General features: G+C 65.2%; 4 protein-coding genes and 1 long non-coding RNA gene across 6 annotated transcripts; 1 reads left to right on the top strand and 4 right to left on the bottom strand.

Annotated features, from left to right (window-relative positions):
* Positions 1–386: 386 nt before the first annotated feature.
* On the bottom strand, positions 387–1,722 carry LOC135576905 (uncharacterized). Its single transcript, XR_010468574.1, has 4 exons — positions 1,470–1,722; positions 848–943; positions 660–689; positions 387–560 (listed from the first exon to the last, which is right to left on the bottom strand). It is a non-coding gene; the product is annotated as an uncharacterized LOC135576905 (long non-coding RNA).
* A 745-nt stretch (positions 1,723–2,467) lies between these two features.
* MRPS12 (mitochondrial ribosomal protein S12) lies at positions 2,468–2,881 on the bottom strand. Its single transcript, XM_065044224.1, is given in 2 exon segments — positions 2,468–2,756; positions 2,758–2,881. Coding segments are annotated over 2 exon segments (339 nt in total). The 5' UTR covers positions 2,836–2,881; the 3' UTR covers positions 2,468–2,495.
* A 3,323-nt stretch (positions 2,882–6,204) lies between these two features.
* Positions 6,205–16,898, top strand: PAK4 (p21 (RAC1) activated kinase 4). The gene is given in 13 exon segments (XM_065044228.1): positions 6,205–8,179; positions 8,267–8,288; positions 8,470–8,676; positions 8,723–8,807; positions 8,942–9,180; positions 9,970–10,134; positions 10,136–10,387; positions 11,963–12,343; positions 13,288–13,421; positions 13,986–14,112; positions 14,201–14,326; positions 15,201–15,335; positions 15,408–16,898. Coding segments are annotated over 13 exon segments (2,337 nt in total). The 5' UTR covers positions 6,205–7,871; the 3' UTR covers positions 15,564–16,898.
* Positions 16,899–17,017: 119 nt separating this feature from the next.
* On the bottom strand, positions 17,018–18,790 carry SYCN (syncollin). The gene has a single exon (XM_065044237.1). It carries the CDS (start codon positions 18,332–18,334, stop codon positions 17,930–17,932), a length of 405 nt encoding a protein of 134 aa, XP_064900309.1. The 5' UTR covers positions 18,335–18,790; the 3' UTR covers positions 17,018–17,929.
* Positions 18,791–19,177: 387 nt separating this feature from the next.
* LOC135576909 (leucine-rich repeat and fibronectin type III domain-containing protein 1-like) lies at positions 19,178–26,349 on the bottom strand. Of its 2 annotated transcripts, XR_010468575.1 has the most exons (5): positions 26,229–26,349; positions 25,036–25,084; positions 22,617–24,023; positions 20,563–21,352; positions 19,178–20,305 (listed from the first exon to the last, which is right to left on the bottom strand). XR_010468575.1 is itself a non-coding variant. In XM_065044236.1 (4 exons), exons 3-4 carry the CDS (start codon positions 24,008–24,010, stop codon positions 20,743–20,745), a joined length of 2,004 nt encoding a protein of 667 aa, XP_064900308.1. In that variant the 5' UTR covers positions 24,011–24,023; positions 25,036–25,084; positions 26,229–26,349; the 3' UTR covers positions 19,178–20,742. The 2 variants fall into 2 exon arrangements, 1 of the variants encoding a protein (XP_064900308.1); XM_065044236.1 differs by having other exon boundaries at positions 19,178–21,352.
* Between the last annotated feature and the right edge of the window lie 1,541 nt (positions 26,350–27,890).

A 27,890-nucleotide genomic window follows, 5' to 3' on the forward strand; every position in this document is an offset into this window, starting at 1 on the left:
GTCCCCCTATGTGTCCCCAATGTCCCCAATGTCCCCTGTGTGTCCCCAATGTCCCCTGTGTCCCCAATGTCTCCAATGTCCCCTGTGTCCCCAACATCCCCAATGTCCCCTGTGTGTCCCCAACGTCCCCAATGTCCCCTGTGTCCCCAATTATCCCCTGTGTGTCCCCAATGTCCCCTGTGTCCCCACATCCCCAATGTCCCCTGTATCCCCAATGTCTCCAATGTCCCCTGTGTCCCCAACGTCCCCAATGTCCCCTGTGTGTCCCCAATGTCCCCTGTGTCCCCAATGTCTCCAATGTCCCCTGTCTGTCCCCAATGTCTCCTGTGTCCCCAATATCTCCAATGTCCCCTGTGTCCCCAATGTCTCCAATGTCCCCTGTGTCCCCAATGTCCCCAGTGTCCCCTGTGTCCCCTCACCGTGTCGGGGTGGCTGCGGTTGGGCAGCCGGAGCGCCCGGGGATAGAACCCGCTGCTCCAGCGCCGCCTCCTCGGCCTCCAGCTCCCGCAGGCGCAGCGAACCTGCCGGCCCTGGGCACGCAGAGCGCGGTACGCGGGGAGCTGGGGACACGGGGGGACACGGGGGGACATGGGGACACACACAGGGACACGGGGGTCACCCCCCTCGGGTCCCCCATGTCCCCGTGTCCCCCCTTTTACCGCCTCCGCCGTCTCCTTGTTGTGTTTGGCCTGTGGGAAGAGCGGGGTGGGATGGGCTGGGGGGGTCCAGAGGGGTCCCAGAGGATCCTGGGGGGGTTGGGGGAATCCCAGGGGGCTCTGGGGGTCCCAGAGGATCCTGGGGGGGTTGGGGAATCCCCGGGGGTTCTGGGGGTCCCCGGGGGTCTCACCATGAGCCCCCGCACGCCCTGGGCCACCTGCCCCTTCTCGGCCTCCAGCTCCGCGATGGCGGCTCGAACCTCCCCCAGCCGGGCCCAGGTCTGCACCTGCGCTGGGCGGGGCCAGCCTGAGTCACGCCCACACCAACAAGCCCCTCCCCCATCAACAAGCCCCGCCCCCAGCAGCACACCCAGCACTTCCCCATTGCCCCTCTGCCAGCCCCACCCACTTAGCCCAGGCCCCGCCCTTCCATTTAAGCCCCCGCCTTTATACACCAGACCCCACCCACCGCGAGGCCCCGCCCCAAATGAGCGAACCCCCGCCCACCCCTAGACCCCGCCCCTTCACATTTACAGGCCCGCCCAGCCCCAAACCCCAGAGCTTTATGCTGCCAGGCCACGCCCACCCCCAGGCCCCGCCCACATCACAACCCCGCCCCCTCTCAGCAGACCCGCCCAGCTCTCTCCCCTTGCTCCGCCCATCCAGATAGACCCCGCCCACCCCATGCAAGCCCCGCCTCTCCCACAGACCCCACCCCACACAGGTTCCGCCCACCCGCAAGCCACGCCCACCTCACGGTCCCACCCATCCTGAAAGACCCCGCCCCCTCCCGCCAGGCCCCGCCCCGCTCACGATCTCGCGCAGGTCGCTCCCCCTCATGGGGCCCCGCCTCCGCTCCAGCTCGCGCTCGCTCAGCGCCGCCACGTCCAGCTGCGGGCGCGCGCTCAGGCCCTCCCGCACGTGCTCGAACAGGAGGCTCCGCCCCGGCCCCCCCGACCCCTCCGGGGCCCCCCCGGGTCCCCCCCCCGCCCCGCGACACCCCCGCGACACCCGCCCGCCGAGCGGCGAGCAGCGCCCGGGGCGCCGCCATCTTGGACGCCGGGCCGTCACGTGCCGGAAGGGGCGGGGCCACGCCGCGGCCGCGCCTCAGAGGACTCTGGACACGCCCCCCGAGATCTGGACACGCCCCCGCAGGCTCTGGTCACGCCCCCCAGGATCTGGACACGCCCCGCAGGGCTCTGGTCACGCCCCCCAGGTTCTGGTCACGCCCCCCAGGTTCTGGACACGCCTCCCAGTGTCCCCAGGTTCCCCCCAGGTTCTTTCTTAGTGCTCCCAAACCCTTTTCCAGTGTCCCCAGGTTCCCCCGACCCCTTCCCAGTGCCCCCCAGTGTCCCCAGAGCCCCTTTCCAATGTCCCAGGCTCCCCCCAGCACCCCCAGACCCTTTCCCAGTGTCCCCAGTTTCCCCCAGACCCCTTCCCAGTGCCCCCCAGTGTCCCCAGATTCTTTCCCAGTGTCCCCCAGTGTCCCTAGAACACCCCAATGCCCCTTCCCTATGTCCCCAAATTCTTTCCCGAGTGCCCCCCAGTGTCCCCAAAGCTCCTTCCCAATGTCCCAGGCTCCCCCCAGAGCCCCAGACCCTTTCCCAGTGTCCCCAGTTCCCCCCCAGACCCCTTCCCAATGTCCCCAGCTTCCCCCCAGAGTCCCCAGAGCCCTTCCCAATGGCCCCAGGTTCCCTCTGACCCCTTCCCATTGCCCCCCAGTGTCCCCAAAGCTCCCTCCCAATGTCCCCAGTTCCCCCCCCAGCCCCCTCCCAACATCCCCCGCTCCCCCCCAAACAGCACACTCCGCGTAACCAACAGCCTTTAATCCGTCCCAGGTCACTTGTCCTTCTTCTTCTGCACATGCGCACAGTCGTACTTGCCCCGCACGACCGTGACCTTGACCCCGGGCAGGTCCTGGGTGCGCCCGCCCTGCACCAGCACGGCGTGGTGCTCCTGCAGGTTGTGGCCCTCGCCGGGGACGAAGGCGACGATCTGGCGGCCGGTGCTGAGCCGCACGCGCACGCACTTGCGGTTGGCGGAGTTCGGCTTCTTGGGCTTGCGGATCAGGTTCTTCAGCACCACCCCCTTGATCTGGGGGGCGCCCCTGCAGGGGGCCCAGTTTTTTTGGGGGGGGGCTGGGGCGGCCCTGCCGGTGCAGCTGGTTCAGGGTGGCCATGGTGGCCACCGGTGGGGGGGGGGCGGGGGGTTCCACGGAGCGGGGAGCGCCCTGGAGCTGGGGGGAGAAAGAGAGGGGGGGTCAGCGGGAATGGGGGGCTGGGGGGACTTGGGGGGGTCAAGAGGTCCCGGCGGGGGGGTCAGGGGCCATGGGGGGGAACAGGGGGTGCCAGGGAATTGGGGGTGTCGAGCAGTCCCAGGGGGTCCCTGGGGGAATTGAGGGGGATCAGGGGGTCCAGGGAAATTTGGGGGCTTGAGGGGTCCTGGGGGGCTCAGGGGCTCCTGGGGGAAATTGAGAGGGGGGCGGTCAGGGGGTCCTGGGGGGGAATTGGGGGGGGTCAGGGGGGCCCAGGGGAATTGGGGGGAGGTGGAGGGGTCCTGGGGGGGGGGTCAGGGGGTCCCGAGGGGAACTGGGAGGGGTCCTGGGGGTCCCAGAGGGACTTGGGAGGGGATCAGGGGGTATCGGGGGGAATTGAGGGGGGGTCAGCGGCCCCGGGGGCTCCGTGGGGCCGGGGAGGGGGCGGGACACGCACCGCAGGCGCGCAGCGAGGCCGCGGCCCGGAGGCACAGCGCGGAGCGGCATCGGACGGGCCCGGAGCGCGGACACCGGCGGGGCCTGAGGAGGGAACGCCCGGTTAATGTCGTTCCGGGGGGCGGCAGCCGCTCCCGGCCCGTCCTGCAGCGGAGACCGGCGGAACGGCGACACGACAGCGCCGCGCTCACCTCACACCGCCGCCATGCTGCCTCGCTCTGATTGGACAGCGGCAACGCCAATCAACTCTATCCGCCCTGTGATTGGCAGCACTCGTCTTTAGTCCTTCCCTGCCCGCCATCGCGCTCCGAGGGGCGCGCGGCCCCCGCCCTCCCTGCCCGAGGCCACGCCTTCTCGCTCTAGACCACGCCCGCCACTCCTAAAGCCACGCCTTGCTGTTGGAAACCACGCCCACCACACTCAAAGCCACGCCTTCCCCTGAGACCACGCCCTCCAAAGACCCAGGCACGCCTCAAAGCCCCGCCCATAGAGGCGGTGCCTGTTGCCCGGGCAACGTGGGCGGGGCGAGTGCCCGGATGCGGCTCGATCGCAACATGGCGGCCGGCGAGTGATTGTGGGCGGGGGGGAGCGGGAAAAACGGCGATTTGGGCCCTTTGTGTGGGGGTGAGCGGGGGCTGGGGGGGCCGGGGGGAAAAGGGGGGGGCGTGGGGGGCAGTTTGCGGACACGGGGGGGGGCAGTTTGGGGGGGCGGGGGGGGGGGGAGGTTTGGGGCCTGGGGGGAGATGGGGCCTAAGGGAGAAGGGGGAGCCCGGGGGGATGAGTGAGGGGTTAAACCGGGAGTTAACCGAGGTTCAGTGGGAACTGGGGTTAAAGCGCCTGGAAAACGAGGGGGAATCGGGGAATTCGGAGCCCCCGCGAGGTTCGGGGCGGTGAAGGGGTTCGGAAAATGGGGGGAGTTGGTTAATTAGTTGGTTAATTAGTTGGGTTTAATTGTGGTGGCGCGAAGGAGAAGTTGGAGTGAGGAGAATCGTGGCGGGGCTGCGAAAGGGGGGGGTGGGGTGAAAATGGGGCAAAAATGAGGCGGAAATGGGGTAAAAATATGGGGGCAAAAATAGGGAAATAATGGAGTGAAAATGGGGTAAAACCAGGGTGGAAATGGGGCAAAAATGAGGTAGAAATGGGGTGAAAATGGGGCAAAATAGGGAGATAATGGGGTGAAAATGGGGCAAATAGGGAGATAGTGGGGTGAAAATGGGGCAAATAGGGAGATAATGGAGTGAAAATGGGGAGAAATAGGGAGATAATTGGGTGAAAATGGGGAAATAGGGAGATAATGGGGTGAAAATGGGGTAAAATAGGGAGATAATGGGGTAAATAGGGAGATAATGGGGTGGAAATGGGGCAAATAGGGAGATAATGGGGTGAAAATGGGGTAAATAGGGAGATAATGGGGTGAAAATGGGGCAAAACTGGGCTGTTTTGGGCAGTTGTGTGAGCGGTCCCTCAGCACCGGTCACGATGTGCGGTAGGAAAACCCCCAAAACCCCCTTTTCCTCCCATTTTTGGGTCCATTCACCTGGAAATTGGGCCCCAATTCCTTCCTGGCTGTTAATGAAGTTGATTTGATCCTATAGTTGTTAATTACTTGCTCACCTGGTGCCGTTTTAACCCAGCCCCCCAAGTTTCCAGCGATCCGGGGCCGTTTCCCGCTGGGTTTCGGGGCTGTTCTGGTAACGACATTTCCTCTCTTAACGAGTTACTTTCGCTAACGAGGGCGTCCCGTGCTCCTCCTGTGCCCCGCGCCCATTCCTCTTGATGGCGTTGGGGGTCGTTAAAGGTTGGACTTGACTCATCACCCTGCGCCTTAATTAGGGGCTTCGCCCCATTTCTGTCCCGTTTCTGCCCCAGTTTTGCTCCATTTCCGCCTCATTTCCTCCCCATTTCCGCCCTGGGTTTGCTCCATTTTGTCCCATTTCTGCCCCAGTTTTACTCCGTTTCCACCTCATTTCCACCCTGGTTTTGCCCCAGTTTTGCTCCATTTCCTCCCCATTTCTGCCCTGGTTTTGCCCCATTTCCTCCCCATTTCCCCCTTGTTCCTGTCCCACTTCCTCCCTGTTTCCCCCTCATTCCCGCCCCATTTCCCCCCCGTTTCCCCCCTCATTCCTGCCCCATTTCCTCCCCATATCCTCCCCATTTCCTCCCTGGTTCTTGCCCCATTTCCTCCCCGTTTCCCCCTGTTTCCCGCCCCATTTCCTCCCCGTTTCCCCCTTGTTCCTGCCCCATTTCCCCCCCGTTTCCCCTCGTTCCCGCCCCATTTCCTCCCCGTTTCCCCCTCGTTCTGCCCCATTTCCTCCCCATTTCCCCCTCTCCTTCCTCAGCCCCATTTCCTCCCCGTTTCCCCCCTCATTTCCCGCCCCATTTCCCCCTCATTTCCCCCCCCCGTTCCCGCCCCATTTCCTCCCCAGTTCCTGCCCCATTTCCTCCCCATTTCCCCCCCCAGTTCCTGCCCCATTTCCTCCCCATTTCCCCCCCAGTTCCTGCCCCATTTCCTCCCCATTTCCCCCTCGTTCTGCCCCATTTCCCCCATTTTTCGCAGCCCCACCGCGAGTCTCTCTCCTCCAACTTTCCCAATTAAACACCATTAATTACCCATCCCCCCACTGTCGTTTTAACCCCGTTCCCATTAACCCCTAATTAGCTGCCGGTGGAACCCGTCGGGCGCCGTGTCCTGCTCCTCCTCCTGGCTGCAGATCCGGCCGGGCCGGTTCCACCAGCCCCAAATAGCCCCAAAACCCCCAAATCCCACTCCCCGCGTGGGACCCCAACGTGGGACCCCCCCCCCCACCCCCAGGCGGGGCCACCGGCCTCCGATTTGCCCAAAAACCCCTTTTTCACCCCATTTTGGGGTCGTTTTGTGGCTCGTTCAGCGCCGAGTTTGGGTTCGTGTGACACACCGAGGGGCAAAATTGGGGGTTTCGGGACCATCGGGACGCAGCGATTTGGGGCGAATTGGGCAAGATTTGGGCTTGGAGCTGCCGATTTAATGAGCTTTGCTCGTTCTGTGGATTAATTACCGTGGGCAATGAAGCTGGGGGTGCGGGTTTGGAGCCTCGTGTTCCTCCGCACCCCAAATCGCTGATGTGCACCAAAAAGGGGATTTGGGGGGTGCAGTCTGAACCCCCGGCTGCTCCCCGGGTGGTTTGTTTGCTCAGGTTCGTTAACGGGTGACTAATTAACACGGCACCTGACCCGGGCTGGGCTGAGGAATGTGCGGCTTAACCCTTCGGCTCCCGCCCGGCGGCCACGTTTTGGGCTAAAACCGGCTCATTTGGAGCGGCTTTGCCATCCAAAGTCGTGATTTGATGAGTTTAACATCCTGGGGAGCTCAAGATAAGCCCAGCACTAAACCCGAGGGGCTTTGCCATCCAGAATTAAGATTTAATGATCTTAAAACCTGCAGTTTGCAGTCCGGGGTGTCTCTGGGCAGCTCAACTCAACACTAATCCCAGCACTAAACCTGGACCATCTTTTCCAATGTATGTTATAATGTAATGATCTGAAATCTGTAGGTACCAGTCCGTGGTGTCTCTGGGCAGCTCAGGATAATCCCAGCACTAAACCTGGAGCATCTTTTCCCATACAAATTAAGATCTAATGGTTTTAAACCTTCAGTTTTCAGTGTGTGGTGTCTCTGGGCAGCTCAGGATAATCCCAGTTCTAAACCTCCAGGGTCTTTGCCATCCAGAATTACAGTTCTATGGGGTTAATGTCTCTGGGGAGCTCAAGATAATCCCAGTTCTAAACCCCAGGGTCTTTGCCATCCAGAATTACAGTTCTATGGGTTTAGTGTCTCTGGGGAGCTCAAGATAATCCCAGTTCTAAACTAGAGCATCTTTTCCGATGTATATTATAATGTAATGATCTTTGGGTACCAGTCTGTGGTGTCTCTGGGCAGCTCAATGATAATCCCAGTTCTAAACCTTGGGGGTCTTTTCCATCCCAAATTATAATCCAATGCTTTTAATGCCTCTGGGGAGCTCAATGATAATCCAGCACTAAACCTGGAGCATCTTTTCCAATACAAATTAAGATCTAATGGTTTTAAACCTTCAGTTTTCAGTGTGTGGTGTCTCTGGGCAGCTCAGCTCAACACTAATCCCAGCACTAAACCTGGAGCATCTTTCCCATCCCAAATTAAGACATGATGACTTTCAACCCTCGTTTCCCGGGACGCGGTGTCTCCATGGACCCCTTTGCTTTCCCCCCCCCCAAACCCTCAGCTCACCTTGTTGTCCCTTTTAGTCCCCCCCAAGTCTTTTAAGCTCCTTCTCTGCATGGAGCTCAATGATAATCCAGTTCTAAACCTGGAGCATCTTTTCCAATGCAAGTTATGATTTAATGATCTGAAATCTTTAGATACTGGTCTGTGGTGTCTGTGGGCAGCTCAGCTCAACACTAATCCCAGCACTAAACCTGGAGCATCTTTCCCATCCAGATTAAGACGTGATGATTCTCAACCCTCGTCCACCGGACGCGGTGTCTCCATGGACCCCTTTGCTTCCCCCCCCCCCAAAGCCCCAATTCACCTTGCTGTCCCTTTTTTGCCCCCCCAGCTGTTCCTCAGCATGTTCGGCAAGAAGAAGAAGCGGCTGGAGATCTCGGCGCCGTCCAACTTCGAGCACCGCGTGCACACCGGCTTCGACGCGGCCGAGCAGCGCTTCACCGGGCTGCCGCGCCAGTGGCAGGGGCTGCTGGAGGAGTCGGCCAAGCGGCCCAAGCCGCTCGTGGACCCGGCCTGCGTCACCAGCATCCGCAAACGCGGCCCCCAAGGTGGGACATGGGGGGAAATGGGGTGAAACGGGGGCTTTGGGGTTCAGGGGCTGCTGGAGGAGTCGGCCAAGCGGCCCAAGCCGCTCGTGGACCCGGCCTGCGTCACCAGCATCCGCAACGCGGCCCCCAAGGTGAGATACGGGGAGAAATGGGTGAGATACGGGGAGAAAAGAGGGTTCAGGGGCTGCTGGAGGAGTCGGCCAAGCGGCCCAAGCTGCTCGTGGACCCGGCCTGCGTCACCAGCATCCGCAACGCGGCCCCCAAGGTGAGATACGGGGGGAAATGGGGGGAAACGGGGGCTTTGGGGTTCAGGGGCTGCTGGAGGAGTCGGTCAGAGCCCCAAGCCGCTCGTGGACCCGGCGTGTGTCACCAGCATCCGCAACGCGGCCCCCCAAGGTGGGACATGGGGGGAAACGGGGAGAAAAGAGGGTTCATGGGCTGCTGGAGGAGTCGGCCAAGCGGCCCAAGCCGCTCGTGGACCCGGCCTGCGTCACCAGCATCCGCAACGCGGCCCCCAAGGTGAGATACGGGGAGAAATGGGGGGAAACGGGGGCTTTGGGTTCAGGGGCTGCTGGAGGAGTCGGTCAGAGCCCCAAGCCGCTCGTGGACCCGGCGTGTGGCACCAGGATCTGCAACGCGGCCCCCCCAAGGTGAGATACGGGGAGAAATGGGGGGAAACGGGGGCTTTGGGGTTCAGGGGCTGCTGGAGGAGTCAGTCAGAGCCCCAAGTCCCCGGTGGACCCGGCGTGTGTCACCAGCATCCGCAACACGGCCCCAAGGTGAGATACGGGGAGAAATGGGGGTTCATGGGCTGCTGGAGGAGTTGGTAAGAGACCAGAGCTGCTGGTGGACCCAGCGTATGGCACCAGGATCCGCAACGCGGCCCCAAGGTGGGACATGGGGAGAAACGGGGGGAAACGGGGAGAAAAGAGGGTTCATGGGCTGCTGGAGGAGTCGGCCAAGCGGCCCAAGCCGCTCGTGGACCCGGCGTGCGTCACCAGCATCCGCAACGCGGCCCCCAAGGTGGGATACGGGGAGAAATGGGGGTTTGGGGGGAAATGGGGGGTTTGGGGTTCACGGCTGCTGGAGGAGCCGGCCAAGCGGCCCAAGCTGCACGGGGGGGGATCCCCAATGTTCCCTCCCCAGAAGCAGTGGGGGGAGGGGGGGGTCCCGTGCACCCTGTTCCCCCCGTTCCATTGCCATTCGTTTATATGATTTTTTCCCCTTTTTTTCTTTCTGTCATTTCCCCATGTCTCGTTTCCCCCCCCATTTCCCCCCCATTTCCATCTTTTTTGTCCTGTTTCCCCCCCGTCGTTCCTGTCCCGTTCCCCCGCCCCGGTTCCCATCCCATTTCCCACCCATTGTTCCCGTCCCATCCCCCCCCCCCCACATTGGTACCCCCCCTCCCCCTCCTCCATTGGTGGCCCCGCCCCCCCAAATTGGTGGCCCCGCCCCCCAAATTGGTGGCCCCCCCCCAATTGGTGTCCCCCCCCCATCCTCCATTGGTGTCCCCCCCCCATCCTCCATTGGTGTCCCCCCCCCCATCCTCCATTGGTTCCCCCCCCCATCCTCCATTGGTTCCCCCCCCCATCCTCCATTGGTTCCCCCCCCCATCCTCCATTGGTTCCCCCCCATCCTCCATTGGTTCCCCCCCCCCCCATCCCATCCATTGGTTCTGCCCCCACATTGGTTCCCCCCCTCCATTGGTGTGTCCCCCCCCACGCCCCCCACTTGGTTCCTCCCCCTCCCAATTGGTTCCTCCCCCCGCATTGGGGTTCCCATCCCCCGCACCACTGGGGTGTCCCCCCCCAGAGCATCGTGCGTGGCACGCAGGCCCCCCCGGCGGGCTCGCTGAGCTGGCTGCTGGAGGAGCTGGAGCACATGTGCGTGTCCCGCTCCAACTCCCTGCGCCGCCACGGCCCCCCCAGCCCCCCCCCGCCCCGCAACGGCCTCCCCGCCGCCCCCCCGGCCGCCCAGCGCGCCCCCCCCCGCCGCCAGGACCCCCCCCAGCCCCCCGCCCAGGGCGGGACGCGGCGCGACCCCCCCCGACAGGCGCCCCAAGTCGTCCTACGGGGCCGTGGACGCCGCGTGTCCCCCCCCCGCCCCGAACCGGGACAAGCGGCCGCTGTCCGGCCCCGAGAACGAGGGGGGGGCGAAGACGGCGTCGGGACGGCCCTTCAACACCTACCCCCGCAGCGACCCCCACCCCGGCTGGCACGGGGGGGCTCAGGTAACCGGGACCCCGGGAACGCGGCCGGAGCGCCAAAAGACGCCAAAATCCACCAAAAACTGCGGCTTAAGGGGCAAAAACTGCGGCTTAAGGGGCAAAAACTGCGGCTTAAGGGGCAAAAACTGCGGCTTAAGGGGCAAAAACTGCGGCTTAAGGGGCAAAAAACACCAAAAACTGCGGCTTAAGGGGCAAAAAACACCAAAAACTGCGGCTTAATGGGCAAAAACTGCGGCTTAATGGGCAAAAAACACCAAAAACTGCGGCTTAAGGGGCAAAAAACACCAAAAACTGCGGCTTAATGGGCAAAAACTGCGGCTTAATGGGCAAAAACTGCAGCTTAATGGGCAAAAAACACCAAAAACTGCGGCTTAAGGGGCAAAAAACACCAAAAACTGCGTCTTAAGGAGCAAAAATCTCAGCCTAGAGACCAAAAACCGCGGCTTAATGGCCAAAAACCCACCAAAGACTGTGGCCTAGTGGCCAAAAACTGTGGCCTAATGGGCAAAACCACCAAATATCGTGGCCTAATGACCAAAAACTTCAGCTTAATGGGCAAAAAAACACCCAAAACTGCGGCTTAATGGGCAAAAACTGCGGCTTAATGGGTAAAAATCTCAGCCTAGAGACCAAAAATCGCAGCTTAATGGCCAAAAACCCACCAAAAACCGCAGCCTAACCACCAAAAACTGTGGCCTAATGACCAAAAACCGCGGCCTAGCGACGGAAATCCGCTTCCAAGCCAGCTTTTCCTCCCCAAAAACCACTTCCTAACCAGCTTTTCCTCCCCAAAAACCACTTCCTAACCAGCTTTTCCTCCCCAAAAACCACTTCCTAACCAGCTTTTCCTCCCCAAAAACCACTTCCTAACCAGCTTTTTGCCCCAAAAGCCACTTTCTAACAAACAAACAGTGCTTCCTAATGAGCTCCAGTGATTAAACCGCTTCCTAACGAGCTTTTCTTCCCAAAACCGCTTCCTAAGGAGCTTTTCCTCCCCAAAATCAACTTCCTAATGATCTCTACCAATTAACACTGGAGCTTTTCCTCCCAAAACCGCTTCCTGACAAGCTTTTCCTCCCCAAAATCAACTTCCTAATGATCTTCGCCAATTAAAACGGGAGCTTTTCCTTCCGTAAACCACTTCCTAATGACCTTTTCCTCCCCAAAACCATTTCCTAGTGAGCTTTTCCTTCCCAAAATCCACTTCCTAATGATCTCCACCAATTAAAACCAGCGCTTTTCCTCCTCAAAAATGCTTCCTAATGACCTTTAGCTCCCCAAAATCCACTTCCTAACAATTTCCACCAATTAAAACCGGCGCTTTTCCTCCCCCCAAACCACTTCCTAACGACCTTTTCCTCCCCAAAATCCACTTCCTAATGATCTCCATCAATTAAAACCGGCGCTTTTCCTCCCCCAAAACCGCTTCCTAACGACCTTTTCCCCCCCAAAACCGCTTCCTAACGACCTTTTCCTCCCCAAACCACTTCCTAACTCTCTCCTCCGCCCCCTCCCCGCCATTTCCGGGTCCGACCCCCATTTCCTTCCCCTCACCCCCTTTCTCTCCCTGTTTTCCAGGCTGAGCCGCGAGCGCCGGATCCTCCCCCCAACGGCCCCGCCCCCGCGGCGCCCCCGTCCCGCTCCGCCCCGCGCCCCAAGAACCCCGAGCCGGCCCCCCCCGAGCCGCCCCCCAGCGCGCCGCCCAGCGCGGCCGCCCCGGCGCGGGCCCGCTCGCCGCAGCGCGAGCCGCAGCGCGTGTCGCACGAGCAGTTCCGCGCCGCGCTGCAGCTGGTGGTGGATCCCGGCGACCCCCGCGCCTACCTGGACAACTTCATCAAGATCGGCGAGGGCTCCACCGGCGTGGTGTGCATCGCCACGGTGAAGAGCTCCGGCAAGCTGGTGGCCGTCAAGAAGATGGACCTGCGCAAGCAGCAGCGCCGGGAGCTGCTCTTCAACGAGGTGGGCGGCGGTTGGATGGTGGGTCGCGGTTGTTTCTCATTGTTGGTTGTCCAGGAGGTGGTTCATCTCAGTTGTCCCAGTGACTATCGCAGTGACCATCTTGATCGTCCTGATGACCATCCCAATGATCATCTTGATCGTCCTGATGACCATCCCAATGATCATCTTGATCGTCCCAGTGACCACCCCAATGACCACCCCAATAAGCATCTTGACCATCCCGATGACCATCTTGATCATCCCAATGACCACCCCAATGACCATCTTGACCGTCCCAATGACCGTCCCAATGACCATCTTGATCCTCCCAATGACCATCCCAATAACCATCTTGACCATCCTGATGACCATCTTGACCGCTCCAATGACCACCCCGATGACCATCCTGACCATCCCAATGACCATCTTGATCATCCCGATGACCACCCCAATGACCATCTTGATCGTTCCAATGACCACCCCAATGACCATCTTGATCGTCCCGATGACCATCCCAATGGTCAGCCCAGTCATCCCAATGACCATCCCAATGACCATCTCAGTCAACCCAATGACCATCTCGATCATTCCAATGGTCATCCCAATGGCCATCTCGATCATCCCAATTGTCACTCCAATGATCATCTCTATAATCTGACGATCATCCCAATGATCATCTCGATCATCCCAATTGTCACTCCAGTGATCATCTCTATAATCTGACGATCATCCCAATGATCATCTCGATCATCCCAATTGTCACTCCGATGACCATCCCAATGACCCTCCCAATGCTCTCAGTCTCTTGTGTGTCTCCTGGAAGGGGTTCTTGGCTCTGGACTCCAAACCAACCCCCTCTGGTTTGCCTGGGCGTGTCGAACGCTTTTGGGGGGTGTCACCGCTGCGGGGCGGGGGGGTGACACCGCCGTGGTGGGGGGGTGACAGCGCCGTGTCCCCAAATCCAGGTGGTGATCATGCGCGACTACCAGCACGAGAACGTGGTGGAGATGTACAACAGCTACCTGGTGGGCGACGAGCTCTGGGTGGTCATGGAGTTCCTGGAGGGCGGCGCCTTGACCGACATCGTCACGCACACCAGGTGGGGCCCCGCGTGTCCCCAACTGTCCCCAGGTGTCACCAACGCGGGTCCCCCCGTCACGGCCCACGGGGTGGGATTGGGGACGAGTTGAACGCGAGCGTCCCACCAGGTGACATTAGGGATGAGTTCCCCATGTCCCCACCGTGTCCCCCCCATGTCCCATCACTGGTTTTGGTGCGTTCTGGTAGATTTTGGTGTCCCCAGGATGAAGGAGCCACCACAACCATCTACCTTCTCCATCCTAAGTCTCCAAAACAAGACGTTTAACGCGCCACATCGTCCTTTGTTTTAAGTGGGATTTGGGGAGCCCCTCGGGTCTCTCCCCCATATCCCCCCCCATGTCCCCCCCATATCCCCTCACTGTTTTTGGCGCATTTTGGTAGATTTTTGGTGTCCCCAACATGAAGAACCCCCCACAACCTTCTCCACCCAAAGCGCCCAAAACAAGACATTTAACGCGCCACTTTGTCCTTTGTTTTAAGTGGGATTTGGGGAGCCCCTCGGGGGTGTCCCCCCCGTGTCCCCCCCGTGTCCCCTGACGTTTTGGGGTGCCGCTGTCCGCAGGATGAACGAGGAGCAGATCGCCGCCGTGTGCGCCGCGGTGCTCAAGGCTCTGGCCGTTCTCCACGCCCAGGGCGTCATCCACCGCGACATCAAGAGCGACTCCATCCTGCTCACGCACGATGGGCGGGTGAGCGCCCCCCCCGCCCCCAAAGTGCCCCCCTCCCCACCCCCCCGCCCCGTCCGACCCCCCCGCGGCGCTTCCGGCTCCTTTTCAGGTGAAACTCTCGGATTTCGGGTTCTGCGCCCAAGTGAACAAGGAGGTGCCGCGGCGCAAGTCGCTGGTGGGGACCCCGTACTGGATGGCGCCCGAGCTCATCTCCCGCCTGCCCTACGGCCCCGAGGTGGGGGCAGCGCTGGGGGGCGGGTTTGGGGGGCATGGGATGGTTTAGGGGACATGGGATAGATTTGGGGGCTGGGGGGCAGGTTTGGGGGCTTGGGGTCTAGGGGGCACAGGGTTTGGGGAACATGGGGCTGGTCTGGGACTGTGGGGCAGGTTTGGGGTACATGGGATGGTTTGGGGGTGTGGGGTTTCGGGGGTGCAGGTTTTGGGGTGCATGGGATGGTTTGGGGGGCGTGGGGCAGGTTTGGGGTACATGGGATGGTTTGGGGGGCATGGGGTGGGTTTGGGGTACATGGGATGGTTTGGGGGGCGTGGGGCAGGTTTGGGGTACATGGGATGGTTTGGGGGGCGTGGGGCAGGTTTGGGGTACATGGGATGTTTGGGGGGCGTGGGGCAGGTTTGGGGTACATGGGATGGTTTGGGGGTGTGGAGTTTCGGGGGTGCAGGTTTTGGGGTGCATGGGATGGTTTGGGGGGCGTGGGGCAGGTTTGGGGTACATGGGATGGTTTGGGGGACATGGGGCAGGTTTGGGGTACATGGGATGGTTTGGGGGGCATGCGATGGGTTCAGGGGACCTGGGGTAGGTTTGGGGGCATGGTGCAAATTTGGGGACATGGGGCAGGTTTGGGGGTGTGGGGCAGATTTGGAGTACATGGGGCAAATTTGGGGGCATGTGGGGCTGGTTTGGGGGGCATGGGGCAGGTTTGGGGTACATGGGATGGTTTGTGGGACGTGGGGCAGGTTTGGCGACATGGGGTAGATTTGGGGTACATGGGGCAGGTTTGGGGGCACATGGGGCAGCTTTGGGGTCCCCATGCGCAGCTTTGGGGTCGCGGGCGCCCCGCAATCCCATTGACCCCCATTTCCCCCCCCAGGTGGACATCTGGTCTCTGGGCGTGATGGTGATCGAGATGGTGGACGGGGAACCCCCTTATTTCAACGAGCCCCCCCTCAAAGCCATGAAAATGATCCGCGACAACCTGCCCCCCAAGCTGAAAAACGCACACAAGGTACGAGCCGGGGATGCTCTGGGGACACTTGGGGACGTTTGGGGACGGCCCTGACCCCCCTGCCCCCCCCAGGTGTCCCCGTCGCTCAGGGGGTTCCTGGAGCGGATGCTGGTGCGGGACCCCGGGCAGAGGGCGACGGCGCCCGAGCTGCTGCGCCACCCCTTCCTGGGCAAGGCCGCCCCCCCCGCCGCCATCGTCCCGCTCATGCGCCAGCACCGCCTGCGCTGAGGGGCACGGACCCCCCCGGGACGGCGGGGACCCCCCCGGGACAGTGGGGACCCCCCCGGACGTCGGGGACCCCCTGGACGTCAGGGATCCCGCGGGACATCTGGGACCCCCCATGGACTTTGGGGACCACCTGGCTGCTGCTGTCCAGCTCCACACTGGGGTCCCCCCCAGTGTCCCCATCACACACCCACAATGGGGGGGGGACACGGGGACACCCCCCCGGGACATCTGGGACCCCTCTGGACCTTGGGGACCGCCCTGGACCTTGGGGACCCCCCCCGGACATTGGGGACCACCTGGCTGCTGCTGTCCAGCTCCACACTGAGGTCCCCCCAGTGTCCCCATCACACACCCACAATGTGGGGGGACACGGGGACACCCCCCCAGGACATTGGGGACCCCCAGGGACATTGGGGACCCCCCATGGACTTTGGGGACCACCTGGCTGCTGCTGTCCAGCTCCACACTGGGGTCCCCCCCAGTGTCCCCATCACACACCCACAATGTGGGGGGACAGGGGGACCCCCCCCTGGACATTGGGGACCCCCCTGGACATTGGGGCCCCCCCAGCTGCTGTTGTCCCCGCCCTGGTGTCCCTGTCACACACCCGTGATGGGGGGGATGGGGGATCCCCCCGAGGACATTGGGAACCCCCCCAGGGATTTTGGGGACCCCCGCAGTGTCCCCATCACCCACCTGTGATGGGGGGGACACAGGGACACCCACCTGTGGTGGGGGGACATCGGGGACCCCCCGGCTGCTGTTGTCCCCGTCCCCCCCCGGTGTCCCTGTCACCCACCCGTGTTGGGGGGGACACTGGGGACCCCCCCAGTGCCGTCATCCCCTGCAGTGTGGGGTCACCAGGGCCCCCCCATCCCGGTGACCCCGGGGGGGCCTCGGTGATGTGTCCCCCCCCCCCATCACCTCTCAACTGGACTCACAACTTGGGGTGGGGGACACACACAGACCCCCCCAAACTACTGAGCTGGGGGGGGGGGGTGACGGGACACCAGGGGTGCCCCCCCCCATGTCCCCTCCCCCCGGGGGGCTGTTGGGGGGTTGTGTGTGTGTGTGTGTCCCACTTATTCTTTCTTTAAACCCCTTTTTTTATCCCTGGGGGGGCCCCCCTGCATCCGGCCCCCCCGCGGCCACACTACTGATGGGGGTCCCCACCCCCACCTTTCCTTAGTTTGGGCTTTTTTGTTTGTCCCCCCCCCCCCCATTTTATTTCTTTTTATCAGAACTATTTATATCGTCGTTTTGTAACAATGGGGTGGGGGGGGGGCATGGGGACCCCCCCCCCCCCCGAGATTACACGTGGCCTTTTGGAGACCCCCCCGTGTCCCATGTGGCTGCTTTTTTGGGGGGCGGGGGAGAAGGGGACACGATTTGGGGAGGGGGTGACAGTGGCTGCCCCCCCCCCCCCAATAAAGCACCAGGGAGGCGGGAGCTGCTGCGGCCTCCAGGCTTTATTGGCTGGGACCTGGGGGGGTCATGAGGATCTGTGGGGGGTCATGGAGATCAAGGGGGGGTCATGGAGAGAGCTGGGGGGTCACGGGGATCTAGGGGGGTCACAGGGCTGTAGGGGGCGTCATGGAGAGAGCCGGGGGGGTCACAGGGATCTGGGGGGGTCACGTTGACTTGTCTTGGCCAACGGTGACTCGCATTGATATGTCTGGGTCAACGTTCACTCGTGTCAACCGGTGATGGCTCACGTTGACCAGTCTTGACCCACGTTGACCAGTCTTGACCCACGTTGACCCGTCTTGACCCACGTTGACCCGTCTTGACCCACGTTGACCAGTCTTGACTCACGTTGACCAGTCTTGACTCACGTTGACCAGTCTTGACCCATCTTGACCCACATTGACCAACGTTGACCAGTCTTGACCCACGTGGACTCGTGTTGACTCCCATTGACCAACGTTGACTCGTGTTGACTCACGTTGACTCGTGTTGACTCCCATTGACCCACGTTGGCTCGTGTTGACTCCCATTGACCCACGTTGGCTCGTGTTGACTCCCATTGACCCACGTTGACTCGTGTTGACTCCCATTGACACACATTGACTCGTGTTGACCCACGTTGACTTGTGTTGACTCCCATTGACCCACGTTGGCTCGTGTTGACTCCCATTGACCCACGTTGACTCGTATTGACCCATGTTGACACACATTGACTCGTGTTGACCCACGTTGACCCGTGTTGACTCATGTTGGCTCCCATTGACCCACGTTGACTCGTGCTGACCCGCATTGACTTCTGTTGACTCCCATTGACTCGTGTTGACTCATGTTGACTCCCATTGACCGCTCTCGCCCCACATTGACCGCTGGCACCCCCATGACCCCCCGGCGCCCCCTCCTCACTTACACTCGCAGTAGTACCCGCTGATGGCGTTGTTCCAGTCGCCGACCAGCCCCTTCTTCACCTCCTGCAGCCGCGGCACCGCCCCGGCGCTGAACCTGTGGCTCTTGCCGTTCTTGCCGGCGCGCGACCAGACGGTGAGTTGGCACCGCGTCCCCACCACCAGCGAGGACACGCGGTCGGCCCAGCCCAGGGGCATGTAGGGGAAGTCGTCGCCGGGGGACACCTCCAGCACGGCCCCCGCGCAGCACCGGTCGTAGTAGGGGCTGTCGTCGGCGTAGAGCCGCGCGCACAGGCGGGGGCCGTCCGGGGGGGACAGCGACGAGGCCGACGGGCACTGGGCCCCCGCGCCCCCCAGCGCCGCCAGCGCCGCCACCACCGTCACCGTCACCAGCGCCGCCATCGCCCGCCCGGCCGCGCCGGCAGCGCTGCGGTTATAGCTGGGGGGGAGTGGGGGGATGGGGGTGCGGCCATCCCTGGGAGGGGACACAGGTGACGGCGGCCACCCATGACCTTCGTTTCCCCACCTGGGAAGGGACCCAGGCGTCCGGGACCTTCAACCCCCCCGGGAAGGGACCCAGGCGTCCGGGGCCTCCAACCCACCCTGGGAAGGGACCCAGGCGTCCGGGGCCTCCAACCCGCCCTGGAAGGGACCCAGGCGTCCGGGACCTTCAACCCCCCTGGGAAGGGACCCAGGCGTCCAGGGCCTTCAACCCACCCTGGGAAGGGACCCAGGCATCCGGGGCCTCCAACCCCCCACCGGAAAGGGACCCAGGCGTCCAGGACCTTCATCCCCACTGGGAAGTGATACAGGTGTCCAGGGCATCCACCTGCCATAGGAAGGGACCCAGGCGTCCGGGACCTTCACCCCCACCTGGGAATAAACCCAGGTGTCTTGGGCCTTCACCCCCCCTCCCCACTGCCTTGGGAAGGGACCCAGGCGTCCGGGGCCTTCACCCACCCCGGGAAGGGTGTCTGGAGCCTCCGCCCACCCTGGGAGGGGACCCAGGTGTCTGGGGCCTCCATCCCCCCAACCCTGTGAGAAGGAACCCAGGCGTCCGGCCCCCCCCTGTGGCCATGGGGAAACTGAAGCACAAGGGGGGGAGAGGGGCTGCCCCAGCTCTCCCGCCTCAGGCTCCGCCCCCTCATCTGCATATTACTGACCCCCCCCGAAGCCCCGCCCCTGCGCTTTCCCGCCAACCGCGTCTCCCGGCAAGCGTTGCCTGGCAACCGCGGACACGGCCGGTTCCATCGCCCCGGGCGGGGGGGGCGCAGGGTTTTAATGTAAAAACGTGTTAAACGCTGCAGCGGCCCGGGGGGGGGCCCGGGGGGGGCGGCTGGTGGGGACATGGGGCGAAACGGGGCAAATTGGGCTGGGGGGCAATGGGGGGTTATCCAGACCAGCCAGATAGGAGACCCCGGGCCGGGGGGGGGGACGGGGGTAAAGTGGGGGGGACACACACACATCGAGGGGACCCAGGCGTCCGGGGGAGGGGGATTTGGGGGGGGGGTTGCGGTTCTCGTGTCATCTGTGCAGACAGGTCAGTGGGGACAGCGGGACCCCCGGCGGGCCCGACCAACGCACCGGGGGGGCACCGGGGGGCACCGGGGGGCACCGGGGGGCGGGGGGCACCCAGGGGCGCACGGGAGCACCAGCAGCACCCAAGGGTGCGTTGGGGCATCTGGGAGCACCCAAAGCTGCATTGGGGCACCCAGGACCCCCCAAGGGGGCGTTTGGGCACCTGAGAGCACCCAAGGGTGCCCAGGAGCACCCAGCGTTGCATTCAGACCCCCCAGGAGCACCCAAGGGAGCATTGAGGCACCCAGGACCCCCCAAGGGGGCGTTTGGGCACCTGAGAGCACCCAAGGGTGCCCAGGAGCACCCAGCGCTGCATTCAGACCCCCCAGGAGCACCCAAGGGTGCATTGGGGCACTCAGGATACCCCAAGGGTGCCCAGGAGCACCCAAGGGTGCATTTGGCCACCCAGCATCACCCAAGGGTGCACAGGAGCCCCAGGAGCACCCAGCGCTGCATTCAGACCCCCCTGGAGCACCCAAGGGTCCCAGAACCCCCCAGCTCTTCCATCCCCTCTGCACCCCCCATCACGTCGCACCCATGGGTGCCCCCCCATATCATGCAGTGCTCCCTGCACCCATTGGGTGCACCCATGGGGTGCCCCCCATATATCACACGGTGCTCTCCAGCACCCATGGGTGCCCCCCCATATCACACAGTGCTCTCTAGCACCCAGTGGGTGCACCCATGGGTGCCCCCATCACACGGTGCTCCCAGCACCCATGGGTGCCCCCCCAATCACACAATGCTCCCACATTGAGGGGCTCCCAGCACCCATGGGTGCCCCCATGTCACACGGTGCTCCCAGCACCCATGGGTGCCCCCATCACACGGTGCTCCCAGCACCCATGAGTGCCCCCCCCCGTCACACGGTGCTCCCAGCACCCATGGGTGCCCCCCCGTCACACGGTGCTCCCAGCACCCATGGGTGCCCCCCCGTCACACGGTGCTCTCCAGCATCCCGTGGGTGCTCCCGAAGGAGGGGCTCCCAGCACCCATGGGTGCCCCCCCGTCACACGGTGCTCTCCAGCATCCAGTGGGTGCTCCCGAAGGAGGGGCTCCCAGCACCCATGGGTGCCCCCATGTCACACGGTGCTCCCAGCACCCATGGGTGCCCCCCCGTCACACGGTGCTCTCCAGCATCCAGTGGGTGCTCCCGAAGGAGGGGCTCCCAGCACCCATGGGTGCCCCCCCCCCGTCACACGGTGCTCCCAGCACCCATGGGTGCCCCCCCGTCACACGGTGCTCTCCAGCATCCAGTGGGTGCTCCCGAAGGAGGGGCGCAGCGCGGGGCCCCCCCCGGGCTGCGAGTCGAGGCCGTGGCGCCGAGTCCGTGCGCGCCGGGGGAAGCTGTGGCTGGGGAACAGCCCCCCCGGGGCACCCGTGGGTGCCGGCGGTGCCAGCGGGGGGGTCTGCGGCGGCGCGGGGGGGGGCGGCTCGGGCTCGGGGGGGCGGGGGGCGCCGTTGGTCTGCGAGCAGACGGACGCCACGCTGGGGGGGGGGCGGCGCGCGGCCGCCTTGTAGCGCGCGGTGAGGATGAGGATGAAGACCAGCACCGAGGCGGCGATGGCGGCGCCGATCACCACGATCACCGTCCCCCCCAGGAAATGCGGCTGCTGGGGGGCGGCCGAGCAGGAAGGGGCGGCCGGGCCCCCCCCCCCCGCCGCCGCCCCCCCCCGCGCCCCCCCCGGGGGGGTGGTGAAGCGCACGCAGCCCAGGGAGCGCGGCCGCGGGGGGGGCGCGCCGGGGGGGTCCCCGCTGTACAGCGCCGACACGCACAGCTGGTACTCGCGCCCCCCGGCCAGGTCCCGCAGCACCAAACTGCGGCTGGACGGCGGCAGCAGCCTGGGGGGGGCACGGCACCCTGAGACCCCGGGAGACGCCCCTGAGACCCCCAGAGCCCCCCAAGACCCCTGGGAACCCCTGAGACCCCCAGAGCCCCAGGACCCCCTGAGACCCCCAGAGCCCCAGGACCCCCCTGAGACCCCCGGGAGACGCCCCTGAGAGCCCCAGAGCCCCCCGAGACCCCTGGGACCCCCTGAGACCCCCAGAGCCCCAGAACCCCCTGAGACCCCCAGAGCCCCAGGACCCCCCTGAGACCCCCAGAGCCCCGGGACCCCCTGAGACCCCCAGAGCCCCAGGACCCCCCTGAGACCCCCAGAGCCCCGGGACCCCCTGAGACCCCCAGAGCCCCAGGACCCCCCTGAGACCCCCAGAGCCCCGGGACCCCCTGAGACCCCCAGAGCCCCAGGACCCCCCTGAGACCCCCGGGAGACGCCCCTGAGACCCCCAGAGCCCCCCGGGACCCCCCTGAACCCCCCAGAGCCCCAGGATCCCCCTGAGACCCCCGGGAGATGCCCCTGAACCCCCCAGAGCCCCCCGAGACCCCTGGGACCCCCCTGAACCCCCCAGACCCCCCTGAGACTCCCAGAACCCCCCTGAGACCCCGGGAGACGCCCCTGAGACCCCCAGAACCCCCCGAGACCCCTGGGACCCCCCTGAACCCCCCCAGAGTCCAAGGACCCCCCTGACCCCCTTGGACCCCCCTGGGACCCCCCTGAGACCCCCAGGAGACCCCCCCGAACTCCCCCAGAGCCCCAGGACCCCCATGAGACCCCTGGGAACCCCCCAGAGCCCCAGGACCCCCCTGAGCCCCCCAGAGCCCCAGGGCACCCAGGATCCCCCAAAGACCCCCCCCAAAACACCCCCAAAGATCCCCAGGACCCCCCAAACCATCCCAGGACCCCCCAGAGCCCCCAAAGACCCCCAGGACCCCCCTTGAACCCCCAGAGCCCCCAAAGACCCCGCCAAAACCCTCCCAGGACCCCCCAGGACCCACCAGACCCTCCAGAACCCCCAAAGACCCCCAGGACCCCCTGACCCTCCAGAACCCCCAAAACACACCCCAGGACCCCCCTTGAGCCCCCAGAGACCCCCAAACCCTCCCAGGACCCCCCAGAGCCCCCCAGGACCCCTCAGACCCTCCAGAACCCCCAGAGCCCCCCAGGACCCCCCAGAGCCCCCCCCAAAACACCCCCCAGGACCCCCCAAAGACCCCCCAAACCCTCCCAGGGCCCCCAGAGCCCCCCCGGACCCCCCGCGCACCCACCTGTAGACCAGCGCCTCGTCGCCGGAGCTGTTGTAGCGCAGCTGGAAGCCGCGGACGCCGGGGCCGTGTCGCCGGGGCAGCCACCGGATGCGCGCGGCCGCCGCCGTCACCTCGGCCGCCACCGCGGCCCCGGCGTGCCGCGTCCCGTTCCCCCCCGCCCCCCCGTCGCCGTCCCCCCGCGCCATGTCCGACGGGCCGTTGGCGTCGCCGGCGTCGCCGTTATCGCCGTTGGGCGGCACCGGCAGCGGCAACACGTCCACCCGCACCCTGGCGGCCGCCTCGCCCGCCGCGTTGGACGCCACGCAGGTGAAGTGGCCGTGGTCGCCCAGCGTGGCCACCCGCAGCTCCACGCTGGAGCCGTCGGCGCCCACGGCGCGCCGCGAGCCGTTCTGCACCACGCGCCCGTCCGGGCCCAACCAGTGCAGCGCCGGCGGGGGGTCCCCGGCCGCCAAGCACCCCAAGCGCAGCGGCTGCCCCTCCAGCACCGCGGCGGGCACGGCGGCCGCGCCGGCGATGGCGGGAGCGCGGCACGTCAGCTCCTCCTCCGGCACGGCCCAGAGCAGCCGCCCGGCCAGTGGCGCCGGCGTGGCGCAGCTCTCCAGCCGGCCCGGTTGCGCCAGGCGCCGCAGCCACAGCAGCTCGCAGTTGCAGTGCAGCGGGTTGCCCCCCGCCGCCAGGCTGGGCCCGGGGGGGCCGGGCACGGGCGGCAGCGCCCGCAGGCGGTTGGCGGTGAGGTCCAGGCGCGCCAAGCGCGGCAGCCGCGCCACCGCGCCCGCCGGGACGCGCTCCAGCAGGTTGTGGTCCAGGGTGAGCGTGGCCAGGCTGGCCATGGCGGCCACGGCGTCCCAGGGCAGCGCCGGCAGGTTGTTGTGCGACAGGTCCAGGTCCTCCACGGTGGCGGCGAAGGCGGCGAAGGCGCCGGGCTCGATGGCGGCCAGCTGGTTGTTGGCCAGGATGAGGTGGCGCAGGCTGGCCAGCCCGCGCAGCTGCGCGCCGCTCAGCGCCGGCAGCCGGTTGCCGTCCAGGTGCAGGGCGCGCAGGGCGCGCAGGTCGGCGAAGGCGCCGGGGGCCAGGCGGCGCAGCCCGTTGCGGGACAGCGTCAGGTGCACCAGGCTGCTCATGTTGGCGAAGTCGGCGCGGCCCACGGCGCCGATGAAGTTGTCGGCCAGGCGCAGCTCCACGGCGCCGCGGTCCAGGCTGGGCGGCACGGCCAGCAGCCCCGTGCGGGCGCACAGCAGCGTGGGGCTGGGGGCGGCCGCCGGGCACAGGCAGCGGGGGGGGCAGCGGTGGGATGGGACGCCGACACCGCCGCCGGACCCCCCCGGCCCCAAGGAGCCGCCGCCGGCCGCAGCCACCGCCCCCAGCATCACCAGGGGCACCAGCAGCTTCGCCATCCCACGGCGGCACCTGCAAGGGGGGGAGAGGGGGGGTGAGGGGTGGGGGCAGCATTGGGCCCTTGGTGGGGGGGATTGGGGGGGGAGATGGGGGGCAGGATCGGGCCCTGGGGGGGGGTTGGTGTGAGGGGTGGGGGCAGGATCGGGCCCTGGGGCGGGGGGATTGGGGGTGAGGTGTAGGGGGCAGGATCAGGCCCAAAGGGAACAGGATCGGGCCCCAAAGGGGGCAGGATTGGGCCCCCAAATGGAGCAGGATCGGGCCCCAGGGGAGCAGAATCGGGCCCAAAGGGAGGGGGTTCAGGCCCCAAAGGGGGCAGGTTCGGGCCCTCGGGGGTGGGGGGTTTGGGGGGATGGGGATGGTGGGCAGGATCGGGCCCAAAGGGAACAGGATCGGGCCCCAAAGGGGGCAGGATTGGGCCCCCAAATGGAGCAGGGTCGGGCCCAAAGGGAACAGGATCGGGCCCCAAAAGGAGCAGGATCGGGCCCAGGGGGACACACCAACCCTTGGGGGTTCCCAGTGCTCCCAGTGCCCATCCCAGTGCTCCCAGTGCTCCTTCCCCAGTGCTCCCAGTGCTCCCAGTGCCTCCAGTGCTCCCAGTTCCCTCAGTGCTCCCAGTGCTTCCAGTGCCCATCCCAGTGCTCCCAGTGCCCATCCCAGTGCTCCCAGTGCTTCCAGTGCCCATCCCAGTGCTCCCAGTGCCCATCCCAGTGCTCCCAGTGCTTCCAGTGCCCATCCCAGTGCTCCCAGTGCCCATCCCAGTGCTCCCAGTGCTTCCAGTGCCCATCCCAGTGCTCCCAGTGCCCATCCCAGTGCTCCCAGTGCTTCCAGTGCCCATCCCAGTGCTCCCAGTGCTCCTCTTCCAGTGCTCCCAGTGCTCCCAGTGCCCATCCCATTGTTCCCAGTGCTCCTCTCCCAGTGCTCCCAGTGCTCCCAGTGCCCATCCCATTGTTCCCAGTGCTCCCAGTGCTCCCAGTGCCCATCCCATTGTTCCCAGTGCTCCCAGTGCTCCCAGTGCTCCCAGTACCTCCTCTCAGGGCTCCATGTCGGTCCCGTCCGGGGCGTCGCCGCGGGGCCTGTGGGGACAGGGGACGGGCCAGTATGGACCAGTACCCACCAGTACGGACCAGTACAGCTCAGCACGACCCAGTGCGGCCCCGTCTATCCCAGTATCACACCCATCTAACCCGGTATCGCCCCATACAGACCAGTATGGTCCAGTCCAGCACAGCCCAGTCCAGCCCAGTAGCAGACAGTACGGGCTGCACAGCCCAGTATGGCCCAGTACAGGAGTGCACAACCCTGCATAGACCAGTACGGACCAGTACGGCAGCGCACGGCCCAGTATGGCCCAGTACAGCCCAGTACGGCCCAGTATAGCCCAGTACAGCCCAGTACAGCAGTGCAGAGCCCAGTATGGCCCAGTACAAACCAGTGCAGCAGCGCATGGCCCAGTATGGCCCAGTACAGCCCAGTACAGCCCAGTACAGCAGCGCATGGCCCAGTATGGCCCAGTACAAACCGGTACAGCCCAGTACAAACCAGTACAGCCCAGTACAGCAGCGCATGGCCCAGTATGGCCCAGTACAGCCCAGTACAGCAGTGCATGGCCCAGTACGTCCCAGTACAGCCCAGTACAGCCCAGTACAGCAGCGCAAGGCCCAGTACAGCCCAGTACAGCCCAGTACAATCCAGTACAGCAGCACATGGCCCAGTATGGCCCAGTACAGCCCAGTACGGCCCAGTACGGCCCAGTACAGCCCAGTACAGCCCAGTACAGCAGTGCAGAGCCCAGTATGGCCCAGTACAAACCTGTACGGCCCAGTACAAACCAGTACAGCCCAGTACAGCAGTGCAGAGCCCAGTATGACCCAGTACAGCCCAGTACAGCAGCGCATGGGCCAATATGTCCCAGTACAAACCAGTGCAGCAGCATATGGCCCGGTATGGCCCAGTACAGCCCAGTACAGCCCAGTACAGGGCCCAGTATGGCCCAGTACAGCCCAGTACAGCAGCACATGGCCCAGTACAGCCCAGTACAGCCCAGTACAGCAGTGCAGGGCCCAGCACAGCCCAGTACAGCCCAGTACAGCAGCACATGGCCCAGTACAGCCCAGTACAGCCCAGTACAGCCCAGTACAGCCCAGTACAGCAGTGCAGGGCCCAGTACATCCCAGCACATCCCAGCACAACCGGCGCCCCCGGCGCAGCCCCCGGTACCTGGGGGGGGTTCAGCCCCCGGACGTTCCCATCGCGGCTCCGGGGGGGGCGGCGGCTCCGGCCCGGGGAGGGGGGGCGGGGGGGCCGGTCAGGCCTGGGGGGCCATGGGGGGGGGCACCGGGAGCGGGGGGGGGGGGGGGCACCGGGAACGGTTGTCACGGGGGTGGGGGGGATGTGGGGACTGGGGGGGGGGAACGGGAGGCCGGGGGGGGGGATAACGGGCCTGGGAGGGGGATAACGGGAGGACGGGGGGGGGGTACCGGGAGAATGGGGGGTACCGGGAGGATGGGGGGGGGATAACGGGAGGATGGGGGGATAACGGGAGGATGGGGGTACGGGGATGCTGGGGGGGGCACCGGGAGGTTGGGGGCACCGGGTGGATGGGGGGGTACCAGGAGGATGGGGGGGTACGGGGATGCTGGGTGGGTACGGGGAGGATGGGGGGGGGTACCGGGAGGATGGGGGGGTACGGGGATGCTGGGGGGGTACCGGGAGGATGGGGGGTACGGGGATGCTGGGGGGGTACCGGGAGGATGGGGGGGTACGGGGATGCTGGGGGGGTACCGGGAGGATGGGGGGGTACGGGGATGCTGGGGGGGTACGGGGATGCTGGGGGGGTACCGGGAGGATGGGGGGGTACCGGGAGGATGGGGGGGTACGGGGATGCTGGGGGGTACCGGGAGGATGGGGGGTACGGGGATGCTGGGGGGGTACGGGGATGCTGGGGGGGTACCGGGAGGCCGGGCTGGGGCCACCGGGGCGGGTCCCGGGTCCCGGGATCGGGCTGATGGCGGCGGGGCGGGTCCTGCGGGGGGGCGGCCCCGGGATGGCGGCCCCGGGCGGGGGGCGGTGCCGCTGTCTGTCTGTCTGTCGGTGCCGGTGTCTGTGTGTGAGTCCCGGTGTCTGTCGGTCCCGGCGCCGCCGCTCGGAGCCGCAGAGCAGCCGGGGCGGGGCCGGGGGCGGGGCCACGGGAGCACCGACGGACGCACGGACGGAAACACCGACGGACGCACGGACGGACACGCGGGGCCGCCGGTCCCTCTGCACGCCGGTCCTTGGCCCCGTCCGGCTGCCCCCCCAGAGCCCTCGGGATTCCCCCCGTGTGTCCCTCTGTCCCCCGGTCCCTCAGTCCCTCTGTCCCTCTGTCCCCTGGTCCCCTTGTCCCTCTGTCCCCCGGTCCCTCAGTCCCTCTGTCCCCTTGTCCCTCTGTCCCCCGGTCCCTCAGTCCCTCTGTCTCTCTGTCCCCTGGTCCCCTTGTCCCTCTGTCCCCCCGGTCCCTCAGTCCCTCTGTCCCCTGGTCCCCTTGTCCCTCTGTCCCCCGGTCCCCTTGTCCCTCTGTCCCTCTGTCCCCTGGTCCTTCTGTCCCTCTGTCCCCTGGTCCCCTTGTCCCTCTGTCCCTCTGTCCCCTGGTCCTTCTGTCCCTCTGTCCCCTGGTCCCCTTGTCCCTCTGTCCCTCTCCCTGTTCCAGTCCCACACGTGCCAGATGGGGACACTGGGGGACATGGTCTGGGGACACTGGGGACACACTGGGAACACTGGGGGGACACTGGAGGACATGGGCTGAGGCCACTGGGGGCACACTGTGGTCACACTGGGGATACTGGGGACGCTGGGGGATGTGGGCTGGGACACTGGGGACACACTGGGGACCACTCTCATGGG

The sequence above is a fragment of the Columba livia genome, chromosome 34 (genome assembly GCF_036013475.1).
Source record: "Columba livia isolate bColLiv1 breed racing homer chromosome 34, bColLiv1.pat.W.v2, whole genome shotgun sequence".
Classification (NCBI taxonomy): Eukaryota; Metazoa; Chordata; class Aves; order Columbiformes; family Columbidae; genus Columba; species Columba livia.

Coding starts and splice junctions, on each gene's coding strand:
- SYCN (XM_065044237.1), bottom strand. CDS start 18,334: ATGGCGGCGCTGGTGACGGTGACGGTGGTGGCGGCGCTGGCGGCGCTG.
- LOC135576909 (XM_065044236.1), bottom strand. CDS start 24,010: ATGGCGAAGCTGCTGGTGCCCCTGGTGATGCTGGGGGCGGTGGCTGCG. Junction 21,353..22,616: donor GACGAGGCGCTGGTCTACAG/GTGGGTGCGCGG, acceptor TGCCCCCCCCAG/GCTGCTGCCGCCGTCCAGCC.